Below are 17,378 nucleotides of genomic sequence, written 5' to 3'. Positions count from 1 at the left end.
TGAAGTTGAACACATGGAGGGAACTTTGAAAGGATGGATTACATGATTGTTAAGTTTACAACTTACAATATATAGAATTAAGATTATAAAGAATGATGAATTGAGCAGCAAAAATGGCCTGCTATGTACATAACGAGCACAAAGGTTTTGCCTACAAATTTGTTATTTCTGCGCCATTAGAGTTCTGTTTGATGGGCTTCTTTCTGCTTCTGTTGTTTGCCTGGGATTCTTGGAAAGAGTACGTAATTCAACTGTCTCTCAGCACTGTATTCCGAAGAGGCCTGTATTGCAACAAAGATGTTGGTCATTTAGTGAGACATCACCAAAATTGGGAGGTTGAGGATGATAGGATCCTACTCCAGGCTTCTAACTGGACTAAGGGCCTGTCTGTTAGCAACTTAATGAGATTAATGGGACTCTAGCTTATTCGGTAAGCTATACACGACTGTTCGTTAGTGGCTTAATTATATAGAAAGTAGCTTATGTAGTAAGCTTCTAAGGGGAGCTTTATGCAAAAAGCCAAGTTTTTTTTCCCAAACCTGCCACTCACAAAAAAAAAACACCCCTCTTTCATCTATGGAAAAACTCTCTCAAACAAAAATCTTCTCGATCTATACAGACAACTTTATCCATACAGGCCTTGTATAACCAACCAAACAGCCCCTAAGACTAGGAACAAAATGCAACTTGATAGCAGAAGCAGTTTAGTAACTTGGTTGCATGTAGACATGTTACATGCTGAAAATCGAAAACAAGCAAACGAAGGGAGGATCAAATGAGAATAGGGTCAAAATAAGAGAATACGAGAAAGGTCAAATCACATGCAATTTTGCACTGAAATCACACACGATTATGGAATACAATCAACATAAGGGTGTGTGGGCTAGGTCGTGCTTAATCGCATGCGATTTTACAAGTGAGTTTATGTAAAATCACATGTGATTTGACCGTTCTCGTGTTCTTTTATTTGATCACTGTTCTTGTTTGAACCCGATTTTAAGCAAATTTTGAAAAAAAGCATAAACATGATGCATGTAGACACATTTGGTTCTTTTTTATAACTTGCATTCAGGAGAAGTTGGTAATTACCCTCTTTTTAAATGCAAATCGCAATGTTTGGACTTGTCTTCCAGAACACACTCTTACATCGAATCCAAGGCTGTCCACGCCAATAACAGCTACCTCCTGTCATTAGATGCAATGTAATTCACATTACGGCCTTCCTCATATGAAGCAACAACTTATCTGAACAGTCAAAATCTGGACAGAACCACCAAATGTTGATATGGAGACTGTTGAATTTTGTGATACTGACTGCATGTTTCAGCGACTTGTATGCAACTTGTGAAGTCGCTTTGCAAGTTGTCTAAATTGAAAGACAACTCTCGGTACAAAGTTTTCAACATCCAGACAAGCACCAAAGTGGCACGAGCAAGTCCATGGATTTATAGTCATTCTAGGTTACATTTGTTCATTAGGATTTGGTTTAGATCAAAGACATAGGAAATACTGATTCTACACGAGTCCCTTGGATTTATAGTCATTCTAGGTTACAATTCTTCATTAGGATTTGGTTTAGATGAAAGACAGAAAATACTGATTCTACACAAGTCCCTTGGATTTATAGTCATTCACATTTATTCATTATTTGTGCTTTGTCTCATATCTTCATTTCAAAGTCGAAGGTGTTTAGCCTACCATGTTATATTGTTGTGATGTTTAGATGCTTCTCATATTTATTATTGTACCCACATATAATTTGTAATCCGATATATTTCATAGTTGTTATTAGGTTGTTCGCTGTCGTGAGTTTAGTATGGGACAGATGACTCATTCATGGTAGACAAACGTAATTATATTCACATTATTTCCCAACAGAAATATCATAAAAAATAAATATAAACTCGCATGTAAACACAAATTAACATTAGGATTTGGTTTAGGTCAAAGAACATAAAGCGAGTATGTATTACCTCTACTTGAAGTCCCTTGCATCTCCAACATAACGATTTAAGGGCTTGTGTTGTCTTTTCTCCACCAGATTTGAGACGAGATATGATTTTGGCAGCCGAATGTGCAATAGCATCAGGCCGAGCCTTTCTAAAATCCTCAACTTCAACAACAGTCTGTAGAGCATTTGTTATATTATGTATGTGTCAATATTCTGTTATTTTCAAAGTAACAGTAATATGAGACACTCGCATACATCCAAAACACTTTCCATCAAGCAAAAGATTTTAATAATTTGAATGACCACTATTCCATGTTTAGGTCATAATGCATCTCATCTCTGTCCACTAACACTTAAGCATGAGTATGAGCATTGTTGGAGTCTCGTATTGGCTAGACTTAGACCATTTCTCCTTTATACATGCTGAAAACTCCCTTTCTCCTCAAGGCTCTTTTGCAGAGTGATTTGGGGGTTCCGCATATTCTCACATGGTATCGGAGCCAAGGTCTATCACTCTAGGGACTCGACACTCTAGCTAACCCCCTCTCGACACCCTAGGACAATTTGTGTCCATGTTGCCTCCGTTGGAGGGATGTGTTGGAAGCTCACATCAGCTAGACTTGAACTATTTCTGCTGTATATATATTGGAACCTCCCCTCTCTCCTTAAGGGCTCTTTTGGAGAGTGATCTGGGGCTTCCACACATTCTCGCATGGTATTAGAGCCAAGGTCTACCACTCTAGAGACCCGACACTCTGGCTAGCCCCTCTCGACATTGTGGGACAATTGGTGTCCATCTAGCCTCCATTGGAGGTAGCGTGTTGGAGTCCCGCATCGACTAGACTTGGACCACTTCTATATATATATGTTGGAACGTTCCTTTCTCCTCAAGGGCTCTTTTGGAGAGTGATATGGGGTTCCACATATTCTCACAAGTACAGGTACCAATGTTAATGAGGGAGGCATGATTGGTTGTTGCAGGGAAAAGAAGTGTACAAATAAGTGAACACTTGTACAGCTTTAGGTCATACATGCTTCTATATCAACACGTAGCAGGGATGCATCAAACCATCACCATGAATCCGTTATGCCTCAGATGACTGAACCACAGATTCACATTCTGGCCAATAATTGGATGGTGCGACAAATAACACAGCAGGGGAAAGGTCTATCATTTGAAACACATACGGAATGAAAGCATAATGCAAGCACATAGAAGAGCTTTGGCAGACAGTGGTCCTACAACACAACAGAAACAGAAGGTGAATTTCCATCGATTGATTTTCAAGTGGAACACACCTTCAATCCTGTTATGGAACCTTAAATGTAAGAACTCTTGATCGATGGCAAGCCAAGAATCATAAGGGAAGAGGTACAAACGAACTGCTACCTTCCATAATATCATGCAAGACCCAAAATGCTACAAGTCAAAAGAAGATGAGTTGAAACCAAACCAGAATACCTGATTTCCATGTGCTGAGATCAAATGAATTTTTATCATGTCTAGCTTATAATAAGAAGTCCCATTTCCAGAGATTTGATCTTTCTGCAATTCCTCTTCTGCATCTGGAGCATCTTGTGATGGCCCTGATACATCCCTATGGCCATTGATAACACCGATATCTTCTTCTTTGCCTTCAGAAAACTGATTTGCTTCTTCATCATTAGATGGCCCTGATACATCCCTATGGCCATTGTCAAGCATATGTTTACTTATGACAGGATTTTCTTCAACAAAGGCAGGTCTAAGAAGGCCTTGAATAGCAAGACCAGCAGGAGGCTGCTCCATGTAGTTCACCGGATCATCTGATACAAACTGAGGAAGAGGAAAAGTTTACCCAAGAACAACAAATGTCTGTAAATATACAACTGATGCTTGAAATTGACTCTGGCATGAATCTAGGAAGAAGAAGAAGAAAAAATAACACAAAAAACGCACGAATAGATAACTGATTGGCATAGCAAAAAGACAAAATCCACTTTGTCGAGACATATCTGTCTCAATGCTTCACAGTGTAAAACTGTCTGAACTAATAATGCTTACCTCTGCCAACTGTTTAGCAAAATGCATTGGATGGGAAGAACGCATGGTCTCCAACTTTGCCCAGTCGCCGAGAGATCCATCAGAATCATCATCATCCTCCTCATCTTCTAGAAGTGAAACCCATTCCTACAACATTTAGGCACGATAAAGATGTATGGCAACAGCTCTGGTAAGTGAGATAAAAAAAACAAAAAAGCAATGAAGTTGTCACATTTTCATAGCCGCCACTCTCGTCATCTTCATCATCATCATCGTTGTCATCGTCATCATCAGTCCCACTATCTTCATCCTCAATTTCTTCCATATCAAAATCAGACTCTGCTTGACCTATCAACTCCATCTCACTCACCATTTCAGTTGTATCTAAGCCTATTATGACTTGCTGCATTGAGTTTATTGGTTAAATAAGTTAATAAAGACAGTTGTCTTTAGATGCATGACATGCATCATGCATCTACTCTAAAAATTATTCTATTTGGTAGTAGGTTTTTGCTTGTCATTTAATTTTGCATTATGCCTTCCCATGTTTTAAGTATCATCTGAATTAGAAGCGACTTGTTGCAAAATTCTGATTTACGCAAGCATACAAAAAGTGATGGGGCATCCCATCCCGCATCTGTTGAGAGTTAGAACTGTGAACAACTTATAAGTCCTAGGTTGTGGGCTGCTAAAAGCCTAAAAGTTCCTAGTATGGTTTTAAGCTGATTTGGTGACCATAAACTAGTTTAATATTATGGGATTGGAGCATTACAAATGATATTAAAGCGGTCACCCCCTCGATGTCTAATGGGTTGGACTCATGTATCTCCCCGGGATTTGGATTTCAGGTCTGTTCGAGTTAATATGTATGCCTGACAAGCACGTCAAAAATTTGTGTGGGGGTGATTGTAACATGCCATCCCACATTGCTTGTGAGTTAGAATTGCAAGTCATCTAGAAGCCTTAGGTTGTGAGATACTGATAACTTATTTTAGTTTTAAGTTGATTTGAAGGTTGTTTAGACTAATCTACATAAGTCAAAACTTCAACTGTCAATTTCTGGCAGAATCACATTTTTTTGCCTGGTGTCCTGAACATTCGATGTTATCAAGCAAATTGGACACAGTAAAGAGTCGAAGTGAGATTTAAACCCTAAAATTCATATTCCTTAATCCTTACCACAAGGACATCCTCGGAAGTAAGAGTTTGAAGAATGTCTTCGTCATTTTTCACTTGGAAATATATACCTGAGAGGCATCATAACAGGAAAAACGATTACAAAGATAAGTTTCCTTCAAAAGGTTACACAACAGGAACATTGACAGGCCAACTTACTTCCATGTTCATCGGTAACATAAGGCAAATCTGGCCAGAAGATATTCTCATGGACCCCATTACTTACCAGACCCGAGAACATAAGCATTGCTTTGCTGTTTACCTAACAAAATAACATGGGTGCTATCAGTATCAGATGCGATATTGCTAAATCTGCAATGCAGGAAAGATCAGCTGTTTGTAGCTGCCCTTACGTTTTATTACTAATCGACTCCAGCAATGATCAGTGTGTGCTATAAAGGTAACGATACAGCATTACAACCCCAATGAAGATAGCATTATGTTGACTCTTAAATGAACTTTGACCGTCAAAGTTACTTTTATGTTAAAGTATCATGACATGGCAAAGAAGTTTATAGCAGATGAGAAAATAGCTCCTAACTCAAACCGCATATTAGTCCAGAAACAGCTTCCTCCATGATCTATAGCAAGCAGAATTAGTTGTAGTTATTTCCATTTGCATTAGAGACAACATGAATAGCCAACCTGCAGAAGACATGAGCAACGGTGTATCTACATATTATGGCAGAGGTAAGTAAAACAATGCCACATCTTATTTGAGGAGCCAAAGACAATTGCATGAGGCTACTTTTATGTTAGTTTGATCATAACATTTAATTTTTGCCAACAAACATCTATCAACAATGAAATACATAAGCTTCTAATTAAGCTGCTTCAAAATTCAACAAAATCGTGCTAGAACTACCTCAATAACAGTCCTGCTAGTTTCAGCAGGTCCAAGTATAGCGTCCCCATTCTCATCCGATTCTTCAGAATCCGAAATGTCCTCAGATGGGTGATACCGCTGTGGCTTCGCTTGTTTCACCGGACCGGACAGCTCCTCCGCCGAAGCCCTGATTCTGTTCTTCGTCAAATATTTCCTTCTCGTAATCTTGTTGCTAACAATAAAATCAAACGCAAAATACACTAGTCAACAATATGATCCCCCAAATCCTCAACAATTGCTTAAAGCAAAAGGTAAAATAAAAGCTTAATTTGTAGGAAAGTAATAATACCAAGGAATGAAGAAGCTGCGGGAGTGAGAGATGAGGCGGCAATCACGAGCAAAGCGGCCGGCGGGGATACGGAAGGCGGTTGCCGGTTCAATTACCAGCATTTCCGTATTCGATTCGAGATCGGTGAAAGAGATTCTTCGACGACGGAGAGAGTTCTTTATTGTGGTTCAGTTTTATCCGATTAAATAAAGAAATACTTCTTTTCGTAAAGGAAGACGGATGTACTTCTGTTTCCGAATATTCCCTATAATTAGGGTAAACCCGACCCGACTAAAATAGGGTTAAGGGCAAACTCCATTTTTGGTCCCTTCTATCAGAACAAAAATCTGAAAATTGTCCCTATGTTTCAACAAGTCTAAAATCGTCCTTACATCCCCTCCCTTCACACCTATAACTCCGACCCAACCGACCGACACCTCCATATTGGTATGAAAACCTTCTCTTTCATCTCCTACAACCCCTCATCATCGGTATGAATGCAAAATAACTGGTATAAAACCCGTCACTACAACATCATTTCATCGATGATTGATGATCTATAAACGAATTACCTAGACTCATTCATTGGCAATCTAAACAGTGACGACTAACATACCTCCACATATGGGTTTGGTTTTTGATTGGTGTTTGGGGAAATCATTTATTGGTTGGGGTAGATGGTGAATGAATTGGGTTTGTGATGTCGTCGATGGTTGTTATGTACACATAGGATTCCGGTTCCTGTCAAAAAGAACGGATACCCGCCTATGCTCACCCCTAATTTATTTATTTAATAACAAACATATAAAATGACCGAATTGGCCTTCAATAAACAATGTCTTCCGTTAAGTGTATCGGCGCAAACCAAGTACGAGTTTCAGACCCGAAATGAAAATTTTGATGAATAGACAATACAACCCGTAAAATTGGATCGGAAACGAACCAGACCCGGTTGAATAGTACTCAACCCGATAGCCCTGCATCTCCAATTCTCCATTCTTGAAAATTTCAGGCTTCCGGTTCCCATTTCCCCCCCTTCCCGCTTTCCTGCTCCTCGTCCACTCGTACTCGATTCTAAAACCCTTTTGAGTTTCCTGCTATGCTGCTTTTTCTGTTCACGGCTTTGAAGAATAACCAACCGAAATCTGATCTCACTACTTCAATGGTTGCCGTGTAAACTTTTGTTTTTCCCACCTGTCAGAGGTATATTTTCATACTTCAGTTCAAGTACTTATGAGATTCAAGGATTTTTGGTCTTTAACATGTGTGTTGAAATGATGAAGTAGAGTGATTTCAGCACTTTTGATGTGCTATACGTATGCACGAAAGGTGTTTGATATTTCACCTCTGAGAATTTTTTCATACTCCGATTATTTCTCTCGAAATTGTGGTGTTGAACTCAGGAACCCAAAACATAGGCATCCTCGCTTATATTTTTTTGTCAGGGTATGAAGTCATAATAATTTTTCTTTCAGTTTTCTTGTTAGGATGTTTACATTGAGGTATTATTCTCCACCTGATTTTATCGGAAGATTGCAATTCCTTGAATTCCCGAAGAAAGTTAGCAACTGCGTGGTAAGCCTCAAATTGACATGGAATCTTAACCCTAACCTGTATTGCGTTCTTTAAATTACCTTCAAATCTGCATTTCTTTCTTTTTGAGCAATATTTCGTTTTTCTTATCTTGATGGGAACTGTAGTTATACGGAACTCATTTTTTAATCCACAAAGTGGATAGGAACCTCCTAAGTGTTACCGTTAAGCATTGATGTTATGGTCCATTTGAGAACACATACTTCCAGAATGCTTGTAAAGTGAAATGCTTAGAGCGAATCTTATCAGGAAGAATACCAAGTGGCCTTGTGTTTTCTTTAGGCATTGGCATGTGATAATGGAACTCCGTACAACTTGAGTGATAGAAGAGGAGATGAAGATAGAAGCCAATAATAACGTCAATGTAAATTCTTAACTTGAATATTGAGGTAGAATTCTTGTAGTAAAACAACAAAATAAACACAAACACACACAATAGAAGGTCCGTTACTTCTAACTGCCTCAAACTAACCGAGTAGCTCCTAAGTCTATCATCCTCTGCAAGTTGAATGGCATCATAGACAAGAAGCTTGATACGGAGAAAAAGAAACCTGAATGTAGAAAGTAGGCATATCGGCTAACTGTTCTACTGTTGGAAGATAGCTAACACTGAGAGACTTGGACAAGACCATATCCTTGATAAAATGAAAATCAATTTCTAGTTGCTTCCTGCTTTGATGAAACTCAAATAAGTAACACCAATGCCGGGTAAGCGTTTACCGGCAAGAGTCACCATCATCTTTTACCTTGTCAGGTAGTATTCCCAGACATCAAAATGGATTGTTAGTGAGCGTCTCTTACCCGGTAAGCGCTAACCGGACAAGGGGCTGTTTACTTGCAGCTTAACTAGGCTTATTGGTCTATCTGGCTTATTCGCACAACTCATTTGGGTTGTTTACTTACGGCTTATTCACACAGAACATGGCTTAATCGCAGAGATAGAAATGGTGTGTCGTGCCCATTCAGCCACAAAAATAACACCCCTACCCCTTATTTAAAGCACCGCCTCCTTCCCAGATGAGACACCCCATACTTGGCCTCTTTATGATTTTTTGTTTTGATGTTCAAATAATTAATATTGGGGGGTAAATCGGTCATTTATGTTATTCAGACTGTTGATTCAGATAAAAAAAATAAACAACACCCAGTTATCCAGACAGACAAATTTATCCATACAGGACTTAATAAAAAATTTGGTAAACAGCCCAAAGAGTCTTTTCCCTCACTTACAGGATAAGAACCTTGGTTGTTGCCATGCCTCTTACCAGGTAAAATTCTTGGTCCATACCATGCTCACCCGGTAAGGTAAGTGTCACGTAAGTGCTTACCTGGTAAGCGTTTGGTAGACGGCCCCTTAGTCTGGGAGCAATCGGATAAAGCAAGTACAAAGTGACCAACTGTCTCTAACCAACCAACGCCTTAGTCTATCAAATATGATGTAGTTGTTACTTTCAAGCTGTTTATTCTCTTCTTCACATGATTTGTAGCAATTTCCAGGTATGTGCAGCTAAAGGTCCTCGACCAAGATATCCACGAGTTTGGAAAACCAGAACAAAAGTAGGGACCGTTTCCAAGTCATTGAAACTTGTTGAATGTGTAAGTTATTTTTCTCCGTATGGTTGTTAGTTTCAGAGTAAATGGATTTATAATATGCCGAGCAACTCCCATAAATTCAGGAGGTTAAATGTTAATTTTTATAATGCTTTCGTCCAGAATTATAAATTTTATTTTCGCCATTGTGTGCCAGATAAAGGGATTATCAAATGTCAAAGAGGAAGTCTATGGGGCGCTCGATTCTTTCATTGCATGGGATTTGGAATTCCCTTTAATTACTGTGAAAAAAGCTTTGAAAGCACTTGAATATGAGAAGGAATGGAAAAAAATAATTCAGGTACAAAGTTAATTTTGGTAAAGCGACTGAAATAGCCTATCCCATCAACCAAATTCAGTTTTTAGCCACTTTTCAGAGTCTCTTCCCAAAAATAGCCGGTCTTTATGCAGATGCTTTTCATGTTTGCGTAAAAACTGATTTCTAGAAGAAGAAAATCCTTACGCATATGCGTAGGATTCTTTACACAAAAATTTGAATCTTTACACAAAAATATTTTTTCCCTCTTTTTTAATCTGAAAATCGAGTTTACGCAAGACATTTGCGTAAACCAGCTAAAATGGGAATTCAATTGAAAAAGTGGCTAAAAAGTGAGGTTAGTTGGGGAGGTTGGCTATTTTGGTCAATTTCCCTATAATTTAACATTTTCTTTTTACGCGTTGTTTCCTTTTGCTTTGTGGGTTTATCGAACAAATTTTTAATCACATGGGTTTTAAGGTTACCAAGTGGATGTTAAGCAAAGGCCAAGGAAGAACAATGGGGAGCTATTATTTATTGCTATATGCTTTGGCAGAGGATGGAAGAATTGATGAAGCCGAAGAGCTATGGACGAGGTTATTTTCTGATAATTTAGAAAGTATGCCTCGAGTATTCTTCGATAGAATGATTTTCATTTATTACCGAAGGCAAATGCATGACAAGATGTTTGAGGTACCTTTCTTTTTTTTTTTTTTTTCAAATCAAGTTTTGACCACCTCTTAAGTCGTTAATTTAGAACCAAATGTTGTACCTTGCTTACCACCCAAACAAAAGAAAACACCCCCGAATAAGTGTTCATATGGATGTTATGCACATGCGCATACATATAATTGAAGATGTTATCCGGTTTCTATGCACGTGTGCATGTTATGCACATGTGCATACCGGAAAAATTATTTATAAATTACTTGTATGCACATGTGCATACAGTACACTCTTGTAACCATTCATCTGTACTGTATGCACATGTGCATACAGTACAGATGAATGGTTACAAGAGTGTTCCTCAGCTTTTCATTTTTTTGCGGTTATCCTCTTAATCTGATCCTATAAATGAGAAGTTAATTAAATCCACGACTTTCTAATGAGTATGGAGACATTTTTCTTTAATAGGGCACAAGGTAATGGATTTAATTAAAATCTCATTAAAGTTATATACCTAAATTACCCTTTTCTTCTGTTGCATTCTTAAACCTGTCAGAACGTCATGGATTTAAAAGAAAATTGTTGGAAAGTTATATAACCAAAGGACCCTCACGGTTGTCGATTGATCAAAATCAACAAAGCATGACTATTTTGTTCCTATATTCATCTAATGCTCATTAATTTGCGCCAGGTATTTGCTGATATGGAAGAGCTTGGCATCCGACCCACCGTCTCAATTGTTAATATGGTTGGAGATGTGTTTCAGAAGTTGGGTATGTTGGACAAGTACCAGAAATTGAAGAATAAATACCCGCCACCGAAATGGGAGTACAGGTACATTAAAGGAAAGCGTGTTAAAATCCGGTCACAGAATCTCAAAGAACCCGAGAATGGTAACAAAGAGGTAGATGAGTTTAGCAATGAAAGTAACAGAGATGATGAGTCAAATTCAGATGAATTGGAAGTGGATGAATACGAGGTCTCTGAAATGGATGAACCCGAACCAGGTGAATCTGTAACATCTCCTTCTGCACCCTGATAGTAAGGCATCTATATGTTTGTGATTAGGATTTCTATGTTATTTTTCGATACTTTGATTAGATAAAGTTACTAGATTGAAAGTGTATCACGTTAAAAGATGAATGCATCCAATGTCACATTTCGGGGTGAACACGGGTTGGGTTGGGCGGTTTATGACACTTTTACAACCCAACCCAATTATGACGGTTTGAGAAATCTCAACCCAACCCAACCCATTCAAAAGTATAACCCAACCCAACTCAACCCTTGCGGGTTAGGGCGGGTTGGGTTGGGTTGGTGGGTTACTAGAACTCATAATATTGGCAAATGAAATATGACAAATAATACTAAAAATATACCCAACAAAGTCATTAGTTATTACAATCATCCAAAAATATATCTAAAGACTAAATCCTCAAGTCTTGAAATCAATTTTCAAAAGTTTGATACGAGCAACAGACTTCCCATTTCCTGGTCGATTTCTAGTTACGTCTTTCTAGCTGTTGGACGCTACGAGTATTCAGGAAGGAGGCATCAGCAGGCGACAGACTCGGCACGTCAAGGACGGAGGGTTGACGGTCAGGCTAACTGGCTAAGGTCGTAAGGGATGGACCGACAGAGGGTTTGTTGTGGAATGAAGGAATCTTTGAAAATTGAAATTGTGAATTGTGAATTTGTGATGGAGAAGAAACTCAGAAAGACGTAATTTGAAGCAGGGATGTAGGGTTAGCCGGTTAGTGTTTCTAATTTTTATTCTTGTTGGGTTAACACATAAGAGGGAAAGGGCTTAAAGGGCTAAGGCCTTAAGGGTTATTGGGCTAAGGGCTTAAGAACAAATTCCCAAACACCTCCTTAATTTTTGTAAATATCACACATACACACACACACACACACACATATATATATATATATATATATATATACACACACACATAATTTTATAAAAAAATATACATTAGCGGCGGGTTGGCAGTTTGGGTTGGGTTAAGTTATGCTAACCCAATTTCAACCTTCCTAATTAGCGGTTTGGCGGTTTAGCGGTTTGACGGGTTGGGTTTAATTAGGTTGTTAGCGGGTTGGGTTGGACGGGTTTCATGGGTTGATGGTTTTTTGTTCACCCCTAGTCACATGGTCACATATTCAGTAAAGATTTATGATACATGTATCGGGTGTACTCAATGTGTCTTAGCCTGTCTCCTGGATGTATTAGAAACAATACCTTGTGCTTGGGACCGATACATTCAGTAGGTCCGTTGGTCATTTAAGACCTAGCAAGAAGGGTGTGTTTTGTGGAATTCCTGTATTGGAAGGCATGCTAAGGGGCCGTTTACTAAACACTTATTTGGTAAGTGCTTACCGGATAAATTTTCTTATCGGATGAACATGAGAAGGGCCAATAATCTTACCGGGTAAGAGCGATGAGAATGATGGAGAGTCTTACCCGGTAAATGAGGATGACGACTCTTACCTAGCGCTTACCCAATAAATTGTTGCATTCGATATGTTTTGATGTACTAAAATCTTGTGCATCAAAATAAATCATAGTGTTGACTCCTATCATTAAGCGCTTACCATGTAAGCAATTAGGTAAACGGCCCCTTGTATCTAAACTTGACAACTAACCTCCATTCGTTTCCATGGTTTTAACATATTTAAATAAACAAATACTCGTCCTTTTTGGAATTTGATTCAACCATCCATTTTAGTGGTATTTGTATCAATTTGTGGAGTTTTAATTAGATTTGATTTCAGTAACCTATTTTTTTCTGTTAAAATATATATACCTATGTTGTTAATTGCATAGCAACTGGATGAACAAATTCCCGGATAAACCTAGGTTTTGAATCAAGGTACTTGATGTTAGAGTTTAAATGGGTACAAATTATAAATCAATCAAGCAATTAGAAGCAATGGTCAATCAATACAGCCACCCATAAGATTGAAGCTTACTTTGAAAGAGAAGCAATCGAGATTTGGAGATGAAAAACAATCGAGCTTTAGGAAAGTAAACCTAAACCGACAAATAACCAGTCAAAGAAACTATAAAGAATCGATAACGACGATACGTAATGAGTCCAAAACAAAGAAGCAAAATCGATACAGACCATAAATCAATCAAAAACAATGGTCGAAATCCATGAGTTTGAAGCTTGCCTTGATAGATATAGATATAGATATAATAATACTAGTTTTAATTAAAATTTTAAATTCATATTGAACATTTTCCCGTTTAAGCGTTATTGTTGGACAATTGTATGATAAGGATGGTCTAATGATTGTGATTTGGTTAGAAAGGGTTGACTTTTAGTATCGTTTGACTTTTGACGTCCCTCGGAGAATAAGACTTGCGTCGTGTCTTTTCCTTTGTAAATATTGGAGACTTTTAGTTAGACTTGTTACATCTTTGATTTTATTAGTAATACTTTAAACAAAGTTTATAAAAACAATATATTAGCTTTTTTTTAAATAAAAAAAAATTAATAATTTAATTATCGTCTTACTTTGTTAATTTATATTTACAAAACACATTAAGGTCTCGTTTGGTTCATATGATTGGATGGAATAGAAGAATTAAAAATTGAATTTCATTTCAATCTCATGTTCGATTTGAATGATTCCATTGTTTGAAATCTCACAAACAAATGATTTTGAAATCCTATGAGGATGGTTGGTATTTTTTACGGGATTTTGTAGGATTTGTATGTTATAATGTTCTAATTTTTATTAAAAACATTTGTTTTGTAATAATCAATTAGTAAATTGATACTTAAATTATTTATAATTTGTTTTTTTATAAATTATTTATAAAAAATAAAATTCAAATTTATTTCAAAACCTACAAACCAAACACACTAAAGACTCCAAATCCTTCCATAAAATCCAAATCTTTCAAAATAATTTCATCAAACCAGATGCTCCATAAGATTATCAAGATATGTAGTATATGACTCTGGTTTCACTGCAAAACCATTATAATAAATTAATAGGTAGGTTACAAATAAAATTACATGTATAATATATAATATTTATAAAATTCCTTGCGTCTGTCTTATCAATAGAATTTAACAACAAACCATAAATAGGTATTATCAACCATTCAACAAGTTTCGTTTAAGACTATGATTTAATATCTATACTATATTATAAAGCATTTGACAAAAACTCTTAAAAACCATTTTTTATGCGTAAAGTACTGTATATTGATACATATTACTTAAAATTCAAGATTACAAGTAAATTATGCATTAAGTACAACTTATTAAAGCTCAATGTTTGAATTCGTATAACTAACTACGGATAAACATAATCAAATAGAGGATAAACATCTCATTTTAAAATATAAAAAATCTAAAATATAATTAAGATAATTATTGAGTTTCTAACCGAATGTTTAATTATTATCTTTAAYAAAAATTATATYATTAAAMCAAAAATAAATTACTTTGTTATTATAACTAAATTAAATTATAATAAAAAATTGAATTAAAGAAGTTACACCAAAAAAACGAAAACTATTAAATAGTTAATTTAATACTGATTTTTCTAAATTTTTTATGTTATCTTCAAGTTTATATTTCATTCAAAAATAAAAACGTTATCGTTTTCTCAAAACCACATAAAATTATATTACATCGATAGAGACAAATAATAAAAATTAAATATTAAAATGAAGATTTATTTCGCTGCATTGTGCGAGTACCATTCTAATATTGTTTTATATATATTTATTTCACTATTTGGATTTTGAAAAAATATCTCGGCTCACATGTATTTCACATGTATTGTTTTATATTATTCAATTATATATGTTTCATAATTCTCGTAACATTTTTTAGAATAAAAGTTATTTTTTGTAGTTTTTATTATTGATTTAAATATTTATTGTCGGCAACTTCAACCAGTTTCACCAAAGGGCCTTTGGCTAGCGGTATGTGAATTTTTGGCCTTCTAGGAGGTCAAAGGTTCAACCTCACCAAATGTGAGGAGGATGTGTGAGTTTATTTGTTTTATTTGTTGTATATAAATATTATATACTTCAAAAAAAATAAAAAAATTCAACCAGTTTCAGACGAAATCTGCCTCCAAACGACACCAACCGAGAGAACATTTTTTAGCTGACTCAACGCAACGGCTAAGGGGATGTTTACCTAAATGCTTACCCGGTAAATGTTTACCGTTAGGAGTCAATAACTATAATTTATTTTCTAGGTAAGATTGTAGTATATCAAAATGGTATCGTGTGCAACAATATATATGGTAAGCGCTTACCCGGGTGAAAGTTGTCACCTTTACTTACCAGGTAAGACTCTCTATCTTTATCATCGCTCTTACCAAGTAAGATTTTTGGATCTTGTCACGTTTGTCCAGTGAGAAAACATGGGAAAAAAATAGTTTCATTAATAATTTTCTAAAAAGAAAAATAGAAAATTTTACAACTTTTTATTTGGGTGATCAACTTGGATGCCCAAAGACATGATGTGGTATTTGCCCCAACTCCTTTACCACTAAATGTGGCCCAACCCCATCTTATCCCTCCTCCAATTTTTGATATGACCATAACAGTTGATACAAAAGAGTCAACTAAAGGGTTGTTTGTTTATCTATTAATAGTTTTATTGAGAAGCAGTTTTTGAATTATTAAAAGGTGAAAAAGTTTGTATTTTAATGGTTCTAAAACCCTCTGAATGATTTTGTATCATGAGTATCTCTTAACCATTCAGCGTCCTAATTTCATTGTAAACAATTACCAAACAATTGTATTTCATTTTGCACTATATCATGAGAGCCTCTTAATCATTATAACTACTTAATCATTTTACATCAAATCATTCAGCAACTACCAAACAACCCCCAAGTCTCCACATTCTGGCATTTATTTGTTTAAAAAAGACGTAACAACTTTTTTTAATCGATTTATTCGATTGTTAATGGTTTGCTGATCATCTTTGTGGCGTTTGCCTTTTGGAAGATCAGTTCATAACAGTTGTTCTTTTCGTATTTGACAATTTAAAATGACGACAAGATTATTTGGTTATTGACAATGATTAATGGTATGAAGGTAATAGTATGATCTTAGATGATGATCGTTAAGCTATAATTGCATTATACATATGTAGGAATGGGGATGTTTGGTTAGATGTGTTAAACAGTAATCAATGAGAATGAAAAAAAAAAAAAAAAACTGTTTGATATTATATAATATAATTGACTCATTCCCCCATAAGCCCAAATTTTCATTCCAAATTAAATTGGGGGATAAAAATTATTCTCATTTTCATTCTCTATCATTTTTATCTCCCAATATGAACCAAACAAACCATAAATTCAAAAGATCAAAAAGATTAGGTATCAAAAACTCAAAGCTTTATTCCTTTTTATGTGAAGAATATATATATATATATATATATATATGTGTGTGTGTGTATGTATGTATATAGGGGTTAGTTCAAATACTAACCAAATTTTTTAATATATATATATAGGGGTTGGTTCAAATACTAACCAATATTTTTGTGTTAATTTTGTTAACCAAGCTCAACCAATCATATTCCATCTTTTCTTTAGGTTCACATATAACTCATATATTAATGACAAGAGTAATTAAGTAATTTGTCATTTATGTAACTCCCAAATCATTTAATTGGGAGTTACAAATCTAAAAATCTCAATAATTGATGATTATGTAATATTGATATTTTTTTATACGTGTTCATGTTTTGTAATTTCGATTTATTATATCCATAATGATATTGATTTTGTAATTGTTAAAGAATTTCCGATTGTAAAGATTTCGATATCGTCCGATTAATATGGATAAACCTATTGGAAACCAGATCGACAACAATGAGAATAAAAATGTTAAAATCGTCTACGACTACAATCGGAATTCGAATTCATATGTAATTGTTAAAGAATTGTTCACAAGTGTTCATATTGTGTTCATATGTA

General features: G+C 35.8%; 2 protein-coding genes across 3 annotated transcripts; one reads left to right on the top strand and one right to left on the bottom strand.

Annotated features, from left to right (window-relative positions):
- Positions 1-7: 7 nt before the first annotated feature.
- Positions 8-6,543, bottom strand: LOC112522481 (uncharacterized protein At3g49140-like). Its single transcript, XM_025131613.1, has 10 exons — positions 6,326-6,543; positions 6,016-6,208; positions 5,310-5,412; positions 5,154-5,221; positions 4,207-4,377; positions 3,996-4,121; positions 3,414-3,767; positions 1,974-2,126; positions 1,090-1,185; positions 8-281 (listed from the first exon to the last, which is right to left on the bottom strand). Exons 1-10 carry the CDS (start codon positions 6,424-6,426, stop codon positions 177-179), a joined length of 1,470 nt encoding a protein of 489 aa, XP_024987381.1. The 5' UTR covers positions 6,427-6,543; the 3' UTR covers positions 8-176.
- A 704-nt stretch (positions 6,544-7,247) lies between these two features.
- Positions 7,248-11,562, top strand: LOC112501995 (pentatricopeptide repeat-containing protein At4g21190). 2 transcript variants are annotated; one of them, XM_025105793.1, is made up of 6 exons: positions 7,248-7,507; positions 7,780-7,879; positions 9,395-9,493; positions 9,645-9,788; positions 10,224-10,436; positions 11,101-11,562. In XM_025105793.1, exons 2-6 carry the CDS (start codon positions 7,793-7,795, stop codon positions 11,446-11,448), a joined length of 891 nt encoding a protein of 296 aa, XP_024961561.1. In that variant the 5' UTR covers positions 7,248-7,507; positions 7,780-7,792; the 3' UTR covers positions 11,449-11,562. The 2 variants fall into 2 exon arrangements, with proteins under 2 accessions (XP_024961561.1, XP_024961569.1); XM_025105801.1 differs by having other exon boundaries at positions 7,287-7,507; positions 7,792-7,879; positions 11,101-11,543.
- The last annotated feature ends 5,816 nt before the right edge of the window (positions 11,563-17,378 follow it).

Source organism: Cynara cardunculus (genome assembly GCF_001531365.2).
Source record: "Cynara cardunculus var. scolymus isolate 2C chromosome LG 1, CcrdV1, whole genome shotgun sequence".
Taxonomy (NCBI): Eukaryota; Viridiplantae; Streptophyta; class Magnoliopsida; order Asterales; family Asteraceae; genus Cynara; species Cynara cardunculus.
This window is presented reverse-complemented; position numbering and strand designations above follow the sequence as displayed.